This window comes from Rhinichthys klamathensis, unplaced genomic scaffold (genome assembly GCF_029890125.1).
Source record: "Rhinichthys klamathensis goyatoka isolate OS25496 unplaced genomic scaffold, OSU_Roscu_1.1 h1tg000029l_1, whole genome shotgun sequence".
NCBI lineage: Eukaryota > Metazoa > Chordata > Actinopteri > Cypriniformes > Leuciscidae > Rhinichthys > Rhinichthys klamathensis.
Window position 1 is genome coordinate 2,802,769 of NW_026606579.1, and position 20,256 is coordinate 2,823,024.

The window sequence follows — 20,256 nt, forward strand, 5'->3', positions numbered from 1 at the left end:
AAAACTGCGCTTCGGTTTCTGTCATTCTGCTAAATAAATAAACATGCAACATGACATCATGACTTTGCGTTTCGCCCTCCTGTGGTGATTTGTGTGAATAACACCGTTGCAAATCGAGTCTAATGAGTAATAAACATAAAAGTGTTTTGCCCTCCTGTGGTGATTTGTGTGAATTACACCGCTGCAAATCGAGTCCAACAAATATTAAAAGTTCTGCTGTTGTTGTGTGTGTGAACCCATGTCTTCATTGCAGTATTATCTGCAGTTAATGTGTGCTTAACCATTGCACCATCATGGCTTTCACAATTTTGAAGTTATTTGGAACATCTTGTTGGATGTACAATTTAATGTATGTAAAAGGGGGTTTGAACTCGTGACTCCAAGATTAAAACACAATGCTTTATCTCCTGAGCCACTGAGCCTGAGATACTGATGGGTTTTGTTGGACTAACCTTTATTGAGGGCTTTGTTTTCTATAATGAAAATGATAGTAATAGCAGGATTTGAACCAAGAACTCAATGCAGGCTATGAAAGGCAACACTTTGCCGCTTGAGCTACTGAGTCTGATGGTGTTTTGAAGTGTTTTATTGAGACCTTTGTTTTTGTAAGATGGAAAACAGGATTTGTAGGATTTGTACCAAGACTTTCACACACATTAGGCAAATGACCAACAACTGAGCCACAGACTTTATGATGTTTGCATTATTTTAGTTACGGGTTAGTTAGATTGTCTGTTGATTTACTGGATTAACACAATATAAGCAATAGTTGGCTGTGAAATCAGAACTGCAATATTTGAGCTAAAAAAAAGTTTAATTGACAACTTTGTTTTATTTGCACACTCTAAAGTCTTCCAGTCATTTCCTTGTGTTTTTCATATAGGCCTATATGATTTTAATGTTAGGATGATTTTAAAAATGTCTGCACAGGATTGAATCTGCATCATTTGAGTTACATGTACAAAATGTTTTGTTACGCTTATGTGGGAAAAAATATTCCAAAGCATTTAAGGCCCGGCTCGATCGGCCCGAATTCTGTCATCCGATCAGCGGGTGAAGCTCTCTGCGTGTTACGATCTTTTCTCGTGGCAAAGTATTTTTGATTAAATGCAATACATTTTTCATATGTATTCTCTCGTTATTTCATCTGATCAGGTTTTTAATGATATCTGTGCATCCTTAAATATAAGCAAAAGTTTGACTAATTCCTTTTAACTCTAATGAAATAATATCAAAGTCAGTTAGAATCATCAAATGTAACAATTTATTATGGCAGGTAAATTTATCATCAGTTCAAAGATAATCAATAAAAAAAACATCAAATGTTCTGGAATAAAGAGAAGACGAACCCGACATTAAGGAGGAGGAGGAGGAGGAGGAGGAGGAGGAGGAGGAGGAGGAGGAGGGTGTAGTGTGTGTGAAGTGCGAGTTGCGTCTCAGAAGTTCCTGTTACATAGAGATAGTTCAAGTGTTAATTCTTATGAGGGCCTTTTGTTTAATCGAGTGGTCGATCAGACATACTGGCACCAGCCTTACAATTTATTAATTTGTATCAAATGTACAAACAATCACAAAAATGCTCATTAAAAACTTTATTATCAAACTCAAACTGACAACACATGCATAACTTGCAAACAACATAATTTGTTTGGTTTTCTCATATAAATCGTCACATCTTATGCAAAACAAAACAGTCCAACACACCAGCCTGGAAGTTTTCTAGTGAACCTAAAGATCTTGATGAGCCGCTTCTGGTCCTGCTGTCTCCATATAATAATGCAGATACGCTTTTTGTCAAGTCAAGTCATCTTTATTTATATAGCGCTTTTTACAATACAGATTGTATCAAATCAGCTTCACCGTGATAACACTGCTTCATAGTCCACCTGAAGTAAGGCAGATCAATAATATTGTTGAATATGAAATGGCCCCAACTAAGCAAGCCAAAAGCCAAGGCAACAGTGGCAATGAACCAAAACTCCATCAGTGACAGAATGGAGAAAAAACCTTGGGAGAACCCAGGCTCAGTCGCTCAGTTCTCCTCTGGCCAACGAACCAACAGTGTATGATTATGATTCACGCAGGTCAGAAGTCAAATTGGATCAGATCATCAGAACATTCACAATATTATCCAGTTCCATCTGGTTTGAGGTCGGAGTCATCACGCCGGTATGGAGACGAGTTTGTAGAGGTGTCCATGAGGCCTTCACGGGGCTGATGAGGCTGGCACTTCAGGACTGCGGTGTGGTCGTGTCCAGGCGCAGGTTCACCGTCTGATCTGGATACGGCCCGGATCCGGCTGACTTTAGTAAACCTCGGAATAAATGGAAAGATTAACATCCCACTCTTCTTAAGATGTAACGAGTACATCGGGTGTTTTGGGAAGTGTCCCTGGTTCCGCCTGACCTAATCTATGCAGCCTAATAATCATTTAACTGATTTGAATAATAGAAATGTATGATGTATAATTTGTCCTCAAGAAGAAGCAGATTAAACACACTCATCTAGTCTCATGTGCCCGTCATCCACCCATCCCTTCTCCAAAGCGCTTGTCCTGTGTGTGTATCCTATGGAGGGATGTTTAATATTATACGTCACCTGGCGTTACAAAACAACCCCTTCAGTGGACCAAAATAACTACCATTTAAGAGCGCTAAAATGGTAGTTATTGTTTGAATTTCATAATAAGATTGACAGAATTTGGAGACTGTTTCATATCATATAAACCTGCGATTTTTCACTGCGTGTTAAAATGGACGTGGCGTGAGATCGTGTCAGTGTCAACTGCGTGAATCTCATGTTGACTGCGTGAAAGTTTTCAGCCCTGCAAGTTGTTATCTTCTGAGATGTGTCTGAAGCCCGATGTCTTTTGCTTCATATTTAGCTCCATTATGATTGCTGTTGATGAGGAGTTTATGTTAAGATAGGCTAAATAAAATAATTATTCAAACTTATTTTATGTTTAAGGTTATACAGTCATAAAAAATGATTAAGCTGGTCATTTTCCCTTTTTGCTTTTCTGCGCCCCAGAACACTTCCCACATCTATTCATTTCGGTCATGGGACAGACTGTTGGAGGGTGAGCAGTTGATATTGATATAATAAAATCAAAAAGATGCTTGCGTTAAGCGCGAAAACAACAGCAGAATTAAAATTTTCAGATGAACTAACGGTCCTAACCATTTACAGTTTGGGAATAGTCAGTCTGACAAGCTTACTTGCGTACTTACCCTACTTGAACTGTGAATGATCATCTGAAGCGCACGCGCTGAACGGGACTCCTCAAAGTAAAAGTGCAAACATCATTTAAATCAACATATCACATTTAGTTTAAGTAGTATTCAAAGTGTTTAAGATGGTTTATTCTTGTATGTATAGCGGGAGAGTATGTGTGCGCGACTTGAGATCCAACGAATGCCTGCATTGAAAGAGCGAGTATTGGAGACCGGGGATGGTAACTTGAAGTTGTAACATTTTTGACATTTCTGTCTGTATCTTGGAGTTCTTTTAAGTCAGTGTGTTCAAATGTAATTCAAACTAGTTACAAGTGTCAGCTATTAAATGACACCACTGTTATGTTTGCAGAAAAAAAAGAAAATGCGTGATTTCGTTTTAAACATAACTGCATTTGACAGATAGGGCTTAGAGCCAGCCAGCCAGGATTAGGCCTGAGTTCAATTAGAATATGTTAGTAGCTTTTATAAACGGGCCTTAGAAAATAAACGTGAAAGAGGAATCCGGTGCGGCTCTGTGTGTGCACAGATAACATCTCGCGAGTACTGAACTGAGCTCTCTTTCGCCTCTTCTTGCACTTGAATGGTTTTAAATCTTGAATGTGGTACATATGGTTCTAAGTAAATTTCCTATAGAATTCAAATGTTGCATTCGCAATTATCACTTTTTTCTCAAAATTATCTTGCAATTCTGACCTTTTTTTTTTTTTGCAACCAGTGGCGGCTCCAGGATTTTTTCTTAGAGAGGGAGAGGGAGTTTTTTCCTTACTAAGGAGGGTCTTAACAGTTCAGAGGGGGTGTTAAAACATTTTTATAAGTACATCAGTCACTTCAATATCCAGCATTTATTGTATTTTATTGATTTAATTTTCCATTTTACCTTATAACTTAACATTTACAAGACCTCATTGTAAAGTGCACATTGTTCTTAAGCCAATATCAATTTCGCTGAACATCTTTGTTTTTACCTATCAGTGAATCAATAACGGTTTCTTGAAACCTGCAGACTGACAGTCGGCCGGAACAGATAATAAAGGTTTTAAAACTGCTTTGAGTTAAATGAAAGAACACGTTTGTGCTTTTTTAAAAAGTAAACAAAATGGAAAAGAGCATAGTAAGAGGTAGCATTGTTTTGACCCTAATTACATGTTGACCGGGTTGGCCACCCAGGTTGTTGTGATCCTCAGACATCATAGATTTCATTTTTATATGACAACCTTTTACAGAAGCCCATGTCTGATTTCCTAAAAAACAGGTGTTTTGCCCCCTGGGTATTACTCATTTTTTATGAAAGTGAAACAGAGTAATTAACTTTTTATTGGAATTGAAAACAAGCTTCCATAAATGTTATCATCGGTGTCGGAATTACAGGAACAAACAAAATACAAAACAGCAGTATTTGCTGAAATCTGTTCTGCTTTCAGTTTCACTCAGTATCTTGGGTAAGAAAGAATCTGCAAGCTATTTAGTCCTGAATTTCCCATGTTTCTTAATACTATAATAGCCAACCTTAAAAAGTAAGAAACGCAAAGAAATGAAATGTAAATGTTTCCTTAACTGTAGGATTGCATTTTAAATGTGATTCAACACTTATTCCTGAATAATATTTAAGAATTATTAAGCATTTAGAAAGACTATTTCTACACTGGATCTCAAAAGACGTTTAAATTTTTTTACAAGACGTTTATATATTATAAGCTTCATACCGATTAGCAATTACTCAGGCTACAGATATTTAGTTCGGACTGAAAGGGGAAGTGGTAAAAACTCTAATAGAAGTATAGAAGTGTTGTTTTCACACACAGACCTCCCTCTATCCAGTGTTGAAGAGTCACAGTCGCTCTTTCACTCTTCTCTGGTAAGTCATTTACACACAACACACTAAAACTTCTGTCATATTGAGATTTTCAGTCTTTTGACACTCAGGATGTAAAAAAATGTTCAAAATGAAACTGTTTTTGATCATTCTAAAAAATAATTTATGATTTTCAGTCATTAAGAGTTTTGATTTAGTAGCCTGTATTTTTTCTCATGACATTTCTCTCACTCATGAAAAACAGTTTTTGGATTTAGAAATAATGTTTACACCAAAGTTTAAAAAGGAAATAACTGTTTTTAAGTTTATAAACTCTTAAAATTAAGGTTCCAAAAGGGGATTTTTTTCACATGTGATTCAAGAAGAACAATTTATGGAAACATTCAGTAAACACTTCTTAAAAGAACCATTTTTTCTGAATATGAAGAGCCTTTTTATAATCTAAAGAACATTGTTTTTTCACTATAAATAACCTTTAAAGATTACATAGATGTTAAAGGTTCTTCAAGGAACCATCAATGCCAATAGCCTTTATTTTAAGAGTGTATCCTATATGATTGTGTGTTTGTATTTTCTGTTGTAAGGTGAAGTGAATGATGGAAATATCTGTGACGTTCCTCCTCACTGGATGTCTGATACAAGGTTTCATTCTTATAGATTATTCCTCTGCTGAATTAATATTCTGAAAGCATTTTCATATGAATAATTGCTGCAGTTTATTCTGCATGTAAACTCTGTGTGATCAGTTCCTCTTGTCTGTGTGTTTTAGGAGTTTTTTGTGTTTTTAGTATCAGTCTGCCGGAGAGAGTAGAAGCTCTAAAAGGATCCTGTGTTTTCATACCCTGCACATTTGATATTGATCATGTAAAAGACCTCACTGATATTACAAAGAGAATATGGTATAAAGACGGAACGCCTCTCACTGTAGTGTTTGACTCAGATCACCCCAACGCTGGATCGTTAAAAGGAGAAATATTTGGCACTCCTACAGAGAAAAACTGCACCACCCGCTTCAATAATGTCCGTCAGAGTGATAATGGGTCATATTTCTTCAGACTTGAAAGCGATACATTGCAATATAGCTACAGGAAACCTACATTCACCCAAGTTGAAATTGCTGTCATAGGTGAGTGTCATATTGTTCATGCTGCTTCTATCTTAATATAAATGTGATGCGGCCATTTGTAAGGTGAAAGTGTGAAGCTTCTGGTGTCATTCACTTCCAGTTACTTACCTGTACAAAACAGTCCGGCGTTATGATGCTTTATATTGCAAACTGATAATTATCATATTCTTTTAGTTTTTCATAATCATAAATGCGCTGATGTAACGCAAGTAGTTTTACCGTTTACTGCACTTTGTTATTCTCCTAGTTTTTTAGTAATATACCTTATGTAGCCCCGGCCCTTTTCAGCTCTGTGCTCGATGTGTTCTGTCTTCTGGTTTGTATTTCCACACCATGCAAGATCTTATGGATTTATGAATGAACCGCTCGTTTTAAAATCTTCCTGGGCTAAAAGGTTTTTTTGTGACATTACAAACATAACAATGCTCATGACAACTTTTATTAACTCTACAATAAGTAAATCCACTTCACCAGCTACTCTTCAACAGAATAAGAGCTACTACAAAAACAGAAGTTCAAACACAAACTTCTAAAGACGGCTGTGCACTTCATTCTCCAGCGCATAATATCTATAGCGGCTAATGAATCAGAAGTCTCGCACATTCACATAAATAGCTCAATTCCCCAATAAAAAATAATTCAACTACACAATATGTGCCTTCATTATTGGATATGATCCTGTAATGTTTGACTATGTGTTGTAGGTTCTCCACCCAAACCCACAGTGAGTCTGTTAAAGGATCAGCAGGAGGTGACAGAGATGAAGAAGGTGACAGAGGTGAAGGAGGGAAGCTCTGTGAATCTGCGCTGCTCGACTAAGATCTTCTGTTCCTCTCGTCCAGCAAATCTCACATGGAGCTCGTCTCCTGAACACCTCCTCAACGAGAGCGTCACACAACAGCAGCGTCAGGAGCAAACTGAGCTGATCTCTGATCTGATCTTCACTGTAACTCACCGTCATCATTTAGCCACTTTCACCTGCACTGTAACACACCAGCTTCAGCAGCAGATCACAAAAAACAAGTCCCGTACGCTACATGTTCAGTGTAAGACAGGGATTCTTTCAATCAATACTGTCTGATCATCTAGAATTAGTGCTGTAAATCATAATATAATTGCCTGAACGTTTTTCTCCTCCATTAGACGCTCCTAAAAACACATCTGCGCATGTAAATGCATCTGGCTTTGTTCTGGAGGGCCGTTCAGTGACTCTGAGCTGCAGCAGTGATGCAAACCCACCGGTGCTCAACTACACCTGGTACAGAGACACTGAAGAACCACTGAAACCAGTGGAGAGCGGACAGAACCTGACCATCAGCAACACCAACCTGACACACAGCGGACGATACGTCTGTACAGCTCAGAACGAACACGGCACTCAGAGCGCATCAGTGATGCTGGACGTCCAGTGTGAGTATCAAGAGTCTCTTCTAATTTACACACAGTCATTAGTACATTACATAAGACATTAGATTTTAGACTTATACACGTATACTAGATATAAAATATTGCATATCATTTATTTTATATGCAGAGAGAGAGATAGAGAGGAATAGTGTAAATAAATACACAAAATATAAATTATTTGAATTATTTTATATATATTTTTAAATACCTTTTACTTTAAATATTTGAAAGTAAAGATACAGTGAAGCTTTTATCACAGTTTTTTACATACATTATAATGTAAAAGTCAACAATAAAAGTATTTAATGCATAAAATACCATATTAAGTATATATATATATATATATATATATATACACACACACACACATATTAATATTAAACATAATATATAAAGCCTTCACTGTTACTTACTTTAATTCCAAATATTTAAGGTCAGTAGTTTTGCACAGAGTAGCATTACCAACCGTTACTATGAATGATCTTCACTTAAACAGTTTTTTCAACCTTTACTATAGGCTTGTAAATGTACAGTGAACGACAAGAACTAAATGCAAATATAATAAACATGACTTTGTAGTCCTTTAACCTGCTGACAGCCTAACCCTAACCCTTTTTACATGGATGAGAAAATGTGTACGATTTAAAAAGCATTTTTATTTTTCACTAACTACTTCCCATACTTACATTAGTGTTATTTCATTGCAATAATGACTTTACAATTATTATTATTATTTAAATTGATGGCCTAAATTCTTTTCTCCTCCATTAGACGCTCCTAAAAACACATCTGTGCATGTAAATGCATCTGGCTTTGTTCTGGAGGGCCGTTCAGTGACTCTGAGCTGCAGCAGTGATGCAAACCCACCGGTGCTCATCTACACCTGGTACAGAGACACTGAAGAACCACTGAAACCAGTGCAGAGCGGACAGAACCTGACCATCAGCAACACCGACCCGACACACAGCGGACGATACGTCTGTACAGCTCAGAACGAACACGGCACTCAGAGCGCATCAGTGATGCTGGACGTCCAGTGTGAGTATCAAGAGTCTCTTACACAGTCATTAGTACATAAGACATTAGATTTTAGACTTATACACGTATACTAGATATAAAATATTGCATATCATTTATTTTATATGCAGAGAGAGAGATAGAGAGGAATAGTGTAAATAAATACACAAAATATAAATTATTTGAATTATTTTATATATATTTTTAAATACCTTTTACTTTAAATATTTGAAAGTAAAGATACAGTGAAGCTTTTATCACAGTTTTTTACATACATTATAATGTAAAAGTCAACAATAAAAGTATTTAATGCATAAAATACCATATTAAATATATATATATATATATATATATATATACACACACACACACATATTAATATTAAACATAATATATAAAGCCTTCACTGTTACTTACTTTAATTCCAAATATTTAAGGTCAGTAGTTTTGCACAGAGTAGCATTACCAACCGTTACTATGAATGATCTTCACTTAAACAGTTTTTTCAACCTTTACTATAGGCTTGTAAATGTACAGTGAACGACAAGAACTAAATGCAAATATAATAAACATGACTTTGTAGTCCTTTAACCTGCTGACAGCCTAACCCTAACCCTTTTTACATGGATGAGAAAATGTGTACGATTTAAAAAGCATTTTTATTTTTCACTAACTACTTCCCATACTTACATTAGTGTTATTTCATTGCAATAATGACTTTACAATTATTATTATTATTTAAATTGATGGCCTAAATTCTTTTCTCCTCCATTAGACGCTCCTAAAAACACATCTGTGCATGTAAATGCATCTGGCTTTGTTCTGGAGGGCCGTTCAGTGACTCTGAGCTGCAGCAGTGATGCAAACCCACCGGTGCTCATCTACACCTGGTACAGAGACACTGAAGAACCACTGAAACCAGTGGAGAGCGGACAGAACCTGACCATCAGCAACACCAACCTGACACACAGCGGACGATACGTCTGTACAGCTCAGAACGAACACGGCACTCAGAACGCATCAGTGATGCTGGACGTCCAGTGTGAGTATCAAGAGTCTCTTCTAATTTACACACAGTCATTACTATATTAGACTTCAGATTTAAAAGCTAAATAAATAAAAAGACAATTATATTAAATATTTCATACATTAAATAATTTTTATGTATATATTTTTAAATATATTTCAAATATTAAAGTCCCTGTAAAGGCAATTTAAAAAAAAAAATCTAAACACATTATAAATGTTAGAAATGTATTGCTAAAACATATTACAAAGACTGTGAACTGTGAAGTACTGAATTGTGGAGTTAGACCGTTAAACAGTTTTTCACCATTGCTATTTTCCGGATTTTTTGGGCGGGGCTAAAACGGGGCTCGATGACGCACTGGAGCCCCTGAGCTCCTGGACACGCCCCTACTTGATGACGCACTGAGGCTGGCCGCTCCCCTAACAATAGAGCACAATCACATCAGTTTTGCCACTCAATCGTGAGTTACGGTCAGTACTATTAGTTACTACAGCAGCCTACAGATTGCTAGCTAGCTATGCCTTCGTCATGGAAATGCGTAGGCCTACTACCTGGATGCGATCACCGGATCACATACAAAACAGATCGGTGTCCTTATTTAAATTTCAGAACAACGATTACATCAAGAAGAAGTGGATTAATTTTATGAAGAGCCAACCTTGATGGAGAGCTGAGGATCACCGCCGACACCCGCCTCTGTAAGTGATCATTTTACACGGGATAGTTTTATAAACTTTCGTCGGAGACAACTGAGACATTCACTGATAATCCGTTGTTACTGGTGAATGGGCCCGAACCGACTATCTTCCGCCTCGGCATTCATCCTCCCGTCGCGCAGACAACTGGTGCCATCATCGGCAGTGTGTGCCCACCGTGCGAGCATCTATTCCGGCTGTAGAGTTGAGTGTGGCGACGGCAGCTTTCCTGCGAGTGGGCGTGGTTTCAGCGCAGCCAGTGGACACGCCCCCAGCGTTTGAGAGCAGAGACTACTGCTCATTTTTTCAAGATTTTGATAGCTTATTTTATGTACTTTGGCAAATTTGGCAGGGTGGCTAATAACACATTTTTCTGTCGTGTGACAAACTCAGAACACATACAAAATTTTGACTTTACAGGGACTTTAACACATTTAAAACCCTTCACTTTTACTGCAAATACTTCCACTAGTGTTAATTCATTGTGTTTGCTATTATTTTACAAATGTGGAAGATAGTCATAATGCTATATACTGTGAAAGCCTGAATTCTGAAAGCTGGAAGTCCATTTGTGAATGCTTGGCAATCGCTATTATCAAAAAGTTACTCACATTCAAGAGGACTGAATTAGTTGATTTCTCATTACATACTCTCAATGCAAAAAAAAAAAAAAAGAACATTTTATTTTGATTAGGATTTATTGTGCAAACCCTAACATTATGATCCAAGTAATGAGGCCTGTCTGTAAATACTGACTTTTTTTATGTGAACATCACTGAACTGCAAGTTTCTGTTCAGTGTCAATGGGTTTTGATTTATTCCCAGATGTGCTTCAGTCTCTCACAGAGCAGCTGTTCTCAGTTGAGACTAATAGACTGTCCAGTCAACAATTGAAAAACAGTCCTATAACGTTTACTACAAATTTTCATCATATAGTCTGTGTTTGATTTGCTTTAGCACAGTAGCTAGTTTAAACCATTATAGCTAGCTAGTGTAAAGACAACGACGTAATGGGTGAAATACAGACACATGGTGTTTTGTCGGTTATTTTGTCTCGTGTTCGTCTAGATGTTTGCACACATGCTTCAACATATTGCCTACATCTAAAACTTGTAAAATAACCAGGTTTAAACATACAGTTTTTCAGTTACCAACCCAGATCTTGAACTGCTACACTACACTACACATCTTTTTTCAAAGAAAGTGAGTATAAAGAAATATTACAGCACTGTTATATTCACTCATTTAATCTAATCCCTTACAGCAAAAGCATAACATTGCATTGCATTTGGATGCAAAGTGCAATGTTTATGGTGAAAATATACATGTAATGGAGATTAAAAAGGTGATATTTACCATAAAAGCATGTGATGATACGGTTTTACGCAGTCACAATATGACGTTCAGCACTGAAAAGACACTATTGAAGAGTTGCAAAACACAATACCATGTTTAAATGACTTCAATTTGATGTATAGCTTAAGTTAAATACCATTTTATCATATAAACTACACTGCACAGCGTGCTATATGGTTTAATATCTTATATGAAGGCTTTACTGGCCATCGCAAACAAAAACGTGTGACAGGCTGACGGTGACCAACAATACAGTAAACTGCAGTTCAGTTGCATGCTAGAAATGCTGTGAAATGTGTGCAACACTGAAGAAAACACCCATGCAAAAAAAGTACATTTACAGAAAATGAATATGGAAAGACCGCAGGCGATTTGTTTCCCCTTTAGTAAAAGCTCATGTTACAGAGAAAAATGTTCAAGTTACGTTAGTGTTTTGAAATGCAAGGTTTCGATATGAAACCTTTGTGAAACTGTACTGAAGCCAATAAAATTGCAAGAAGTTGTCAACCGCCCTTTTTATAATTCTAATGCAATTTGATTAGGGTACGAGACAAAAGAATTTACTGGTAGCTGACATCTCAAATTCTCTAAAATTCCTTAAACATTTCAGTTGCAGTATGCTCAAGTAATGGGAAAATATGATAAGATGAGTAATATAAGACTTCACGGTACAGAACATGGAGGATAAAAAAAGTTCATTATACCAGTACAAACATTTGCACATCTCTAAAATTGTACTTCTGTTTAAGATGTGTAAAAAAAAAGAAAAAAAAGTGCAAGAGTCACACTTTACATACTATAGTAATACATGCAAATATTAAAGACTCAAAGCAGAGCACCATGTGAATTGCTTACATGTATTATAAGTGTACAGCTTGAATTAAAGGGATAGTTTACACAAAAATGTCATTTATTATTTGTCATCCAAAACCTGTATGACTTACTTTCTTTTTTGACAAAGATATTGTCTCAGTGTTTTTCTCTCTTTTTTTGTCTATACAATGGAAGTCAATGGGGTCCAATGTTGTTTGGTTCCCAACATTCTTCAAAATATCTATTTTTGTGTTACACACATTAAAGAAAGTCATACAGGTTTGATGTGTAAGTGACAGAATGTTAATTTTTGACACTTTTTACAATTGAATACTACTTGGTAAAGCCCTATTCACACTGTCCACTTCACGAATGTGCAAAGGCGACATGATAACATTAATTTCAATAGGGAGTTGCCGATTTCCAGCAACAAGAGCGACAGAGACCGTTGGCAACAGGAAGCAGGCATTTAGGAAGTAGGCATTAAAAATCGTCTCAATTCATCCAGAATCATGCAGCTCTAGCGTGTCCAGCGACGCGACAAAGTTGAGATTTGTTTAACTTTATGAAAATGAAAAGCGACTTTTGGGAGTGACAACCAGCAGAGCAGCGCCATGACAGATATGAAAGCGATTGAAGTCAGTGAGCTCAAGTGATACAAGATTAAATCCTGTAGTGTATTGTCTGTGGCAAGATGGAGAAGTTATAGTTTTAGCAGTCAGCAACTTCCCTAATTTAGCATTTGTCTCTGTGTATATATGGTGGTTCTCGCTGTGCGGACTCTGAGCCTGAACAAAATGAACGTCCTCAGATAAATGACCACAATAGCAAAGAGAACTCGCTATTTCATTTATCTTTAAAGTAAGCATTTTATGCACTGATTCCATTTATATTTAATCTTTTCGCTCCAAAATGTCTGTTTTTAGCAGCAAAAAAAATTATTTGCTGTCTACAACATAGAATAACATCCGTTAAATTCTCACAAACGTTCCTAGGCGTCCATTCAGTGGATGAATGAATGACTCATTTATATAGCGCTTTCATATGTAATACTGTACACCTAAAGCGCTTTACAATCATGTCGGGGTCTCTCCTCAACCACCACCAGAGTAGGCATTAGTGGAAAGCTAGGGACCTCACCGCCAGCCAAGCCTCTGGCAGAGTAAATGCAGCTTAAAAGAGTTTGTCTGCACAATAATGGCACTTTCACCACAGTGGCGTGTTGCAGACTTAAAGGAACAAACAGTAACCGCAACTTCGAAATCGTGTCTTGTTTCTCTTTTCTACTTCAGTACACTACAAGCTCTCAGTTATGGGGGTTTTCTTCTGTTCTTGTCATGATCTTATTCATTTTTGTACACAGTAAGGCTTTTCACAATGCACTTAACCCCGGGTTATCATCGTTTTAAACAGGTCACCGTGATTTTGCCAAGTAAGACATGGTCCTGGATCAACATATTTTGTTGATCCTGGATCAACATTCCTGTCCCAAAATGTAGTCCTTGCCCAATCCCTACCCCTATAAACCTAACCCTACCCATAACTTTTCCCTAAAATCAGAGGGTAATGAAAGGTGAATGACACTGATGTTTAAGTACTTCACCCTGGTTCTAAGCCTAAACTTAACATAAACTGTAAACTTGTCCCTCAAATCTGATTGGTTGATTGGAAAGTTGTTCCAGGATCAACAAAGATGTTGATCCAGGAACATGTGGTACTTGGTGAAATCACGTTCACCTTTTAAACACCACTTTTAACCCCAGGCAAAGGAACGTTTCACACTTGTAATTTAGAAGTGCCGTTAGCGCCGATTTTTACCCGGGGTTATGAAACCCTGCTCGGGAACAGGAGTAGCTCTGCTATACGCTGATTTCACACAGCCGGAAGTGCCGCCTTTAATCACAGGAGAGTCGCGAATGCGTTGGCGTATTGTTGTGTTTAATGTAGAAATGAGTTATTCTAAAAATGTACATACATTTCTTTCATACTTTAGACTATATACAGTGAAATTCAGTTATAAATAAAAAAATATATTTTTATACATAATTTAGAAAGTAAAAAAAGAAGCAGGAACAAGGTATATGCATATCCTATATTGGATATTAACATCCAGTAGTGTAAATCGCGGCAGCAGCTTCAGGTTGGTAGTCCAAGGCATTGTTTTTTATCTTTACTTCCGGGGTTCTTCCCAACGGAGCCTCGCTTTCGATTTCAAAATGGTGGCTGCGTGAAATCAGCGTATTGGTGTCAATCCCACATTGCGGTGCAACCAGTGCATTATGAAATGATGTATGTTAGGGTGTATTCACACCTGCCTTGTTTGGTTCGATTGAATCGAACTCTAGTTCGTTTCCCCCCTTGGTGCGGACCTTTTGGGCAGGTGTGAATACAGCAATCGAACTCGGGTGCGGACCAAACAACCGAACCGAGACCCAGCTGAAGAGGTGGTCTCGGTACGGTTCCAAACGAACTCTGGTACGGTTCGTTTACGGTGTGAACATGAACCGACCCAATTGCAAGAAAGCACTGCGCCTTTGAGTTAACAGGCATCCGTAGTCGGAGTTGCGTTACATCTACATTACATCTGTTGCGCGTCTTTCTGCGCATCGTGTGTGTGCATCATTGGAATGGAATGAATGAATGAGTGTGTGCATCAGGACATTCACATACAGAGCGTTCTCTTTAGTCTAATCGCGCATAAAAAAAACATTTGCAGTTCATATAATGTAACGATAGTTACAATACAAGGATTATGCCGCGTTAATTTACGTTAAGCCTTTTTTGCACTTCCTGATTTCCCAACTTGAGAATCCTTGTCCAATGAATGGACGACCTTAGCACACGTGTGGTTTTGTTTACAAATTTTGGTTCACTTACAAAAAGAGCAGTGTGAAAGCGAACCGTACCAAAAAAAACTAAAAACAATTTATTTGGTCCGGACCAAAGCAAGTGAACTATCGGACTTTCCTGGTGTGAATACACCCTTAGACTGTTACGGCTAGACGATTAGCAACCAACAGCCAATCGTGTGGCTCGTAAGCACATGCTTTGAACAGTCATGGGTGTTGTATAAAGGGATATTGTCAAATGGTGACAGAAAACGTGACAATTGTTGTGAAGAAGGGACCATATCATTCTTACCTTTATAGTCCGAAAAGCCAATTCAGAACAATTAGGGTTTAGGAATGTGTTTATAAATACTCAGGAATAAATGTTAACCCCAATGTAAAAACGTGAACCAAGAATTCTGTTAACCCGGTTTTTAGTGTGACCCAAAGTTAACTTTCCAGTGTGAAAAGCCTTAGTGAGATGTTCTTCTTAAGTGCTAGAAAAAAACAGGTCTTCAAGCCGTTTTATTTTGCTCAGATCCTACACAGAAACTACAGTTTATGATCTTATTCTCTCTTTCAGTTGCGCCCAAAATCTCCAGTTCTTGTAACAAAAGCAGCGTAATCACGTGTGTCTGTGAGGCTCATGGGAATCCCTCGCCTAAACTAGAGTGGCGTCTATATGGAAATGCTCTCGTTAACTTTACAAACACGTTCATCGAGAATGGAACTTTAGGAAGCACAAGCTTGAAGAGCGTCCTGATCATCCATCAGCATCTCACCGACACGGACGTCCTGCAGTGTTTCAGTGCAAACACTCTCGGCACCGCCAGCGCCAGCCAACGGTTTCATCCCATCGCACGGACGTCCGGGACAGAGACACGTGAGTTTCGCTTCTCTGACACGCACAACAACAGCTTTATCTGATCAACAAGAATGATCACAAATGAGATCTGGAGTATCTTAACCCTTCTGAAAAAGAAGTGCACTTAATTTGTATTGAATGTGTGCTTGTAGTGTACTTCAAATCTTAAAAAAGTAACACTCTTAGAAGAAAAGTTTCTGTAAGGTGCTTCATATATAGAATCTTTTAGGTATGATTTTATGGATTTAGTTGTCATTCATTTGTTTTGATTAATTTTTGTATTTTAATTACATTTTATTAATTAAATAGCTCGTAAACTTAATCAGTAGAAAAAACTGAAAGACCTGTTAAACATGAATGTATTTTCGCAATCATTTAAGACATTTCTCCTTAGAACCTTTTTGGTATAAAGTGATTTTATCATCAACTTATTTTGATGTGTTGACTAACGTATCAAAAGCACACCAAGTACTCGATTATAATTTCAATTGTAGTGTGTTATTTAATATTACATTTAAAGTTAATACCAGTATATTAAAATCAGCTTCATTACAAATCTGTAATTAAAAACATATTTAAATATGCATGACCTACAATTTCCGGTAACACTTTATTTTAAGGTGTCCGTGTTATAGTGTAATTATACATTTAAGTACTGAGTAATAATAATTAACTAGATGTACTTAGGATTAGGGTGTGGTTAGGGTTAGCTGCGTGTAATTATGCATAATTTATATTACTATAGTAAGTATATGTAACGTGTAACAAGGACAATGTAAAATAAAGTTACTCAAAATTCAATAGAAATGACATTAAAGTTTACTTTAACATACGGCTTATCGGTATTTGGCTGTACACTTTAACCATATTTTAAAGACAATAGAAGTAATTGAGAAATTACATAAAATATGTACTTTAGTCTTATACTTCAAAAAAAATAACTAAGTTTGGCTTATTGCATTTAATATAAATTTAAGCTATAATTATAAATAACAAGCAATTATGTGTCTGAAAACATTACCTTCAGTTCCCACTTAAAGGGTTAGTTCGCCCATTTAAGACATGAAGTTGTATGCAATCCTTACCAGCACTACAGTGCATACACACTGACCCACTCTGTTGTCACCTCCCTGGTCAGAGTTCTGGCCGCTGGAAGTTTTTCAATAAAGTACTCCCGGTTATTTTCCGGGGTCACAAAACTGTGCGTTTTTACGTGAAAAAATTATTTGCGTTTCAAAGCTTGATTAATTTACCACACAAAAAACACGCCGGTCAAAATTCATACCTCAGTTTTAATCGGCACTATTTTCTATCCATTTCTATCAATCCGCGCTGCTGTCGACGTCAACAGTGCGCACGTTCCGATCAGCTGTTGATAGCGCGACTCGCTGACAACATGTCTGACTACGAAACTTCTGATGATGAAACCAATTTTAGCACAATGTCAGACGGATCAGATGATGAAAGTAATTTTAGCACAACGACAATGTTATTGATTGCAACACAAAACCTCAATTGTGTGTGTGTTCAATCAAATAGTTTTCTCAGCAAATTGTACCAATATCCCTATATACTGTTTTTATATTAGAATATATATATTTTATATTCACGTGTTTTATAATGGAGTCTAAACATCAGCTTGTTTACCGTACAGTTTAGACATGGGATCATAAAGTTAGTAAATAGAGCTTACCCGTGGTACTGGTACAGCAAAACTCTTTAATTTTCCTTTTCCTCCTTGGTTGGGGATGTAATCGTCTTCGCTGAAGTGAGCACTACACACACGAAAATCCTTTATTCTGGATATTTTAGCTCCCGCAGAGTAGCCGATAGCAACCAGCCAAATCAACAACACGCGCTTGCACCCCCTGCTGGTGAGATCGACTAACAGCAGATGGAGATTATGCTCGGTAAGCTGTCTCATTGTTATATTCGAAACAGGAATACGATGGAATCTGAACTTTGATCGCGGCACATCCTTGTGGTCACAGCCTGGGAATTTACAAGTTCGCACCATTGTTAATTTAATACTTTTTACGTCGTTGTAAATCATTTGTGTAAACACTATGGAACAGCTGATCGGAACGTGCGCACTGTTGACGTTGACAGCAGCGCGGATTGATAGAAATGGATAGAAAATAGTGCCGATTAAAACTGAGGTACATGAATTTTGACCGGCGTGTTTTTTGTGTGGTAAATTAATCAAGCTTTGAAACGCAAATCATTTTTTCACCTAAAAACGCACAGTTTTGTGGCCCCGGAAAATAACCGGGAGTACTTTATTGAAAAACTTCCATCGGCCAGAACTCTGACCAGGGAGGTGACAACAGAGTGGGTCAGTGTGTATGCACTGTAGTGCTGGTAAGGATTGCATACAACTTCATGTCTTAAATGGGCGAACTAACCCTTTAAATATTAAATTTTTCTCTTACTTTTTTTTCGTATGCTGAAGTGTACTTCTTTTCCACATGGGAATTCTTCTCCTAGACAGCAATAAGATCACATGGAGGCCAAATGGAAACTTTTCTCCAGAGAAATGTTCTCACATTTGCCAAGACACTAAAGTCTGTAATCAAATATCAGAGATCTCAGTATGAACTCGAATCGAATCTATGATCAAATGATCTGAGGTGCTCTTCACATTCATTTTTATCCCTCCTGAGAAACATCTGAGACACTTAAATGACAGTGAGATTTCCATTAAGAGTCCTGAGCTATAAAAGACCAACCTCTGAGTAATAAAACACTGCTTTCCAGGTTTCCATCACCCGTCTGTGCTGCTCGGAGCTGCTGTCGGCGCATCAGCGATGATGATCTTGTGCATCATAGCAATCTACAATGAACGGTGGGTACATCAGACAAATGCCATTTGAGGAAAGACAAGAAAACATGATTATCAGAAAACTGGTCCAATATATAATGAGCTGAGGCTAAACTACAGATGTTCATATACATTACAGAGATTTTGGTCAGCTATTCTGGTATAGGCTAATGTACGTGTTCAAAAGTTTCACTGCAAAATATGCTTGTCTTGTTTTCCAGTACAAATATCTAAACGTTCTTAAATCAATATACTTCAGATATTAAGTCTTGTTTTCAGAAAAATCCCAATGGGTTCAGAGAGATACAGTTTTTAACCCCATTGGCAGATATTTGTTCTTGTTTTAAACAATCTTAATTTTGATAGATTTTTCAGAAAACAAGACTTTTGATTCTGATTGACATATTATATAAGAATCTATTTTTTGATGGCCTCAAAACATTTTTCAGAAGAAGGAATCCCAAACCTTCAGGAACCAGACAAGACGACACATCTGGACTCATACTGTCTCAAACAGTGAGTTAAACACACACACTCACACTATTCATTTTTAAAGACATCACAAACGGACATTCAGCTGATTCTGCCGTGTTTCTGCTCCATCAGGCCATGGTTTCCAGTGGTGACGAAGAGCATGATTACGGCAATAAAGACATGCTGTCAGCAGTTACACCAACAACACCAGAATCTCTTCATTATTCCTCGGTCGACTTCACGAATGCAGAGCCGGCGTCAGGAGAGATCTGGGGCGCCTCCTCGCTGACCGAGGAATATGCTGTGGTCCGTCATCATTCTGCTGGAGACGCTGCACCTGCGACCGACCTCAAGAAAGACCAAAGCCCACAAGATAGCAGCGAGAAGATCACGGACGTGTCATCGGAAGACACGATTTATGAAAACATGACCCGTAGCTTGGTTGTTTAAAGACAGAAAATGAACAGTTGCACTTTGTCCAAAATCGAATACTTCACTGCTATACAGTATGCGAAAAAGTAGAATACATACTGAATACATACTATTTAAATAACAGTAGGCGAAATGTACCCGGGATGACCTACTACTTCTGAACTTTATTATCGAAATGGGCTCTATGCACGGCGGTATTTCCGGTGAAGGTCTAAGGATGCTGGATTACTTCCGCCGATCGTAGAGTCCAATGCTATACCGAGAATTTATATTGGTTTTTATACTCTATTGCTATACTAAAGAAACGTTAGTCACAAAAACAGACAAAACAGACACCCCTCAT

General features: G+C 37.5%; 1 protein-coding gene across 1 annotated transcript; it reads left to right on the plus strand.

Annotated features, from left to right (window-relative positions):
• The first annotated feature begins 4,998 nt into the window (after positions 1-4,998).
• Positions 4,999-20,079, plus strand: LOC130080013 (B-cell receptor CD22-like). Its single transcript, XM_056245282.1, has 11 exons — positions 4,999-5,091; positions 5,634-5,691; positions 5,819-6,175; positions 6,880-7,221; positions 7,319-7,585; positions 8,354-8,620; positions 9,375-9,641; positions 15,905-16,204; positions 18,944-19,031; positions 19,457-19,523; positions 19,614-20,079. The coding sequence occupies exons 2-11, from the start codon at positions 5,646-5,648 to the stop codon at positions 19,929-19,931; spliced, it is 2,319 nt and encodes a 772-aa protein (XP_056101257.1). The 5' UTR covers positions 4,999-5,091; positions 5,634-5,645; the 3' UTR covers positions 19,932-20,079.
• The last annotated feature ends 177 nt before the right edge of the window (positions 20,080-20,256 follow it).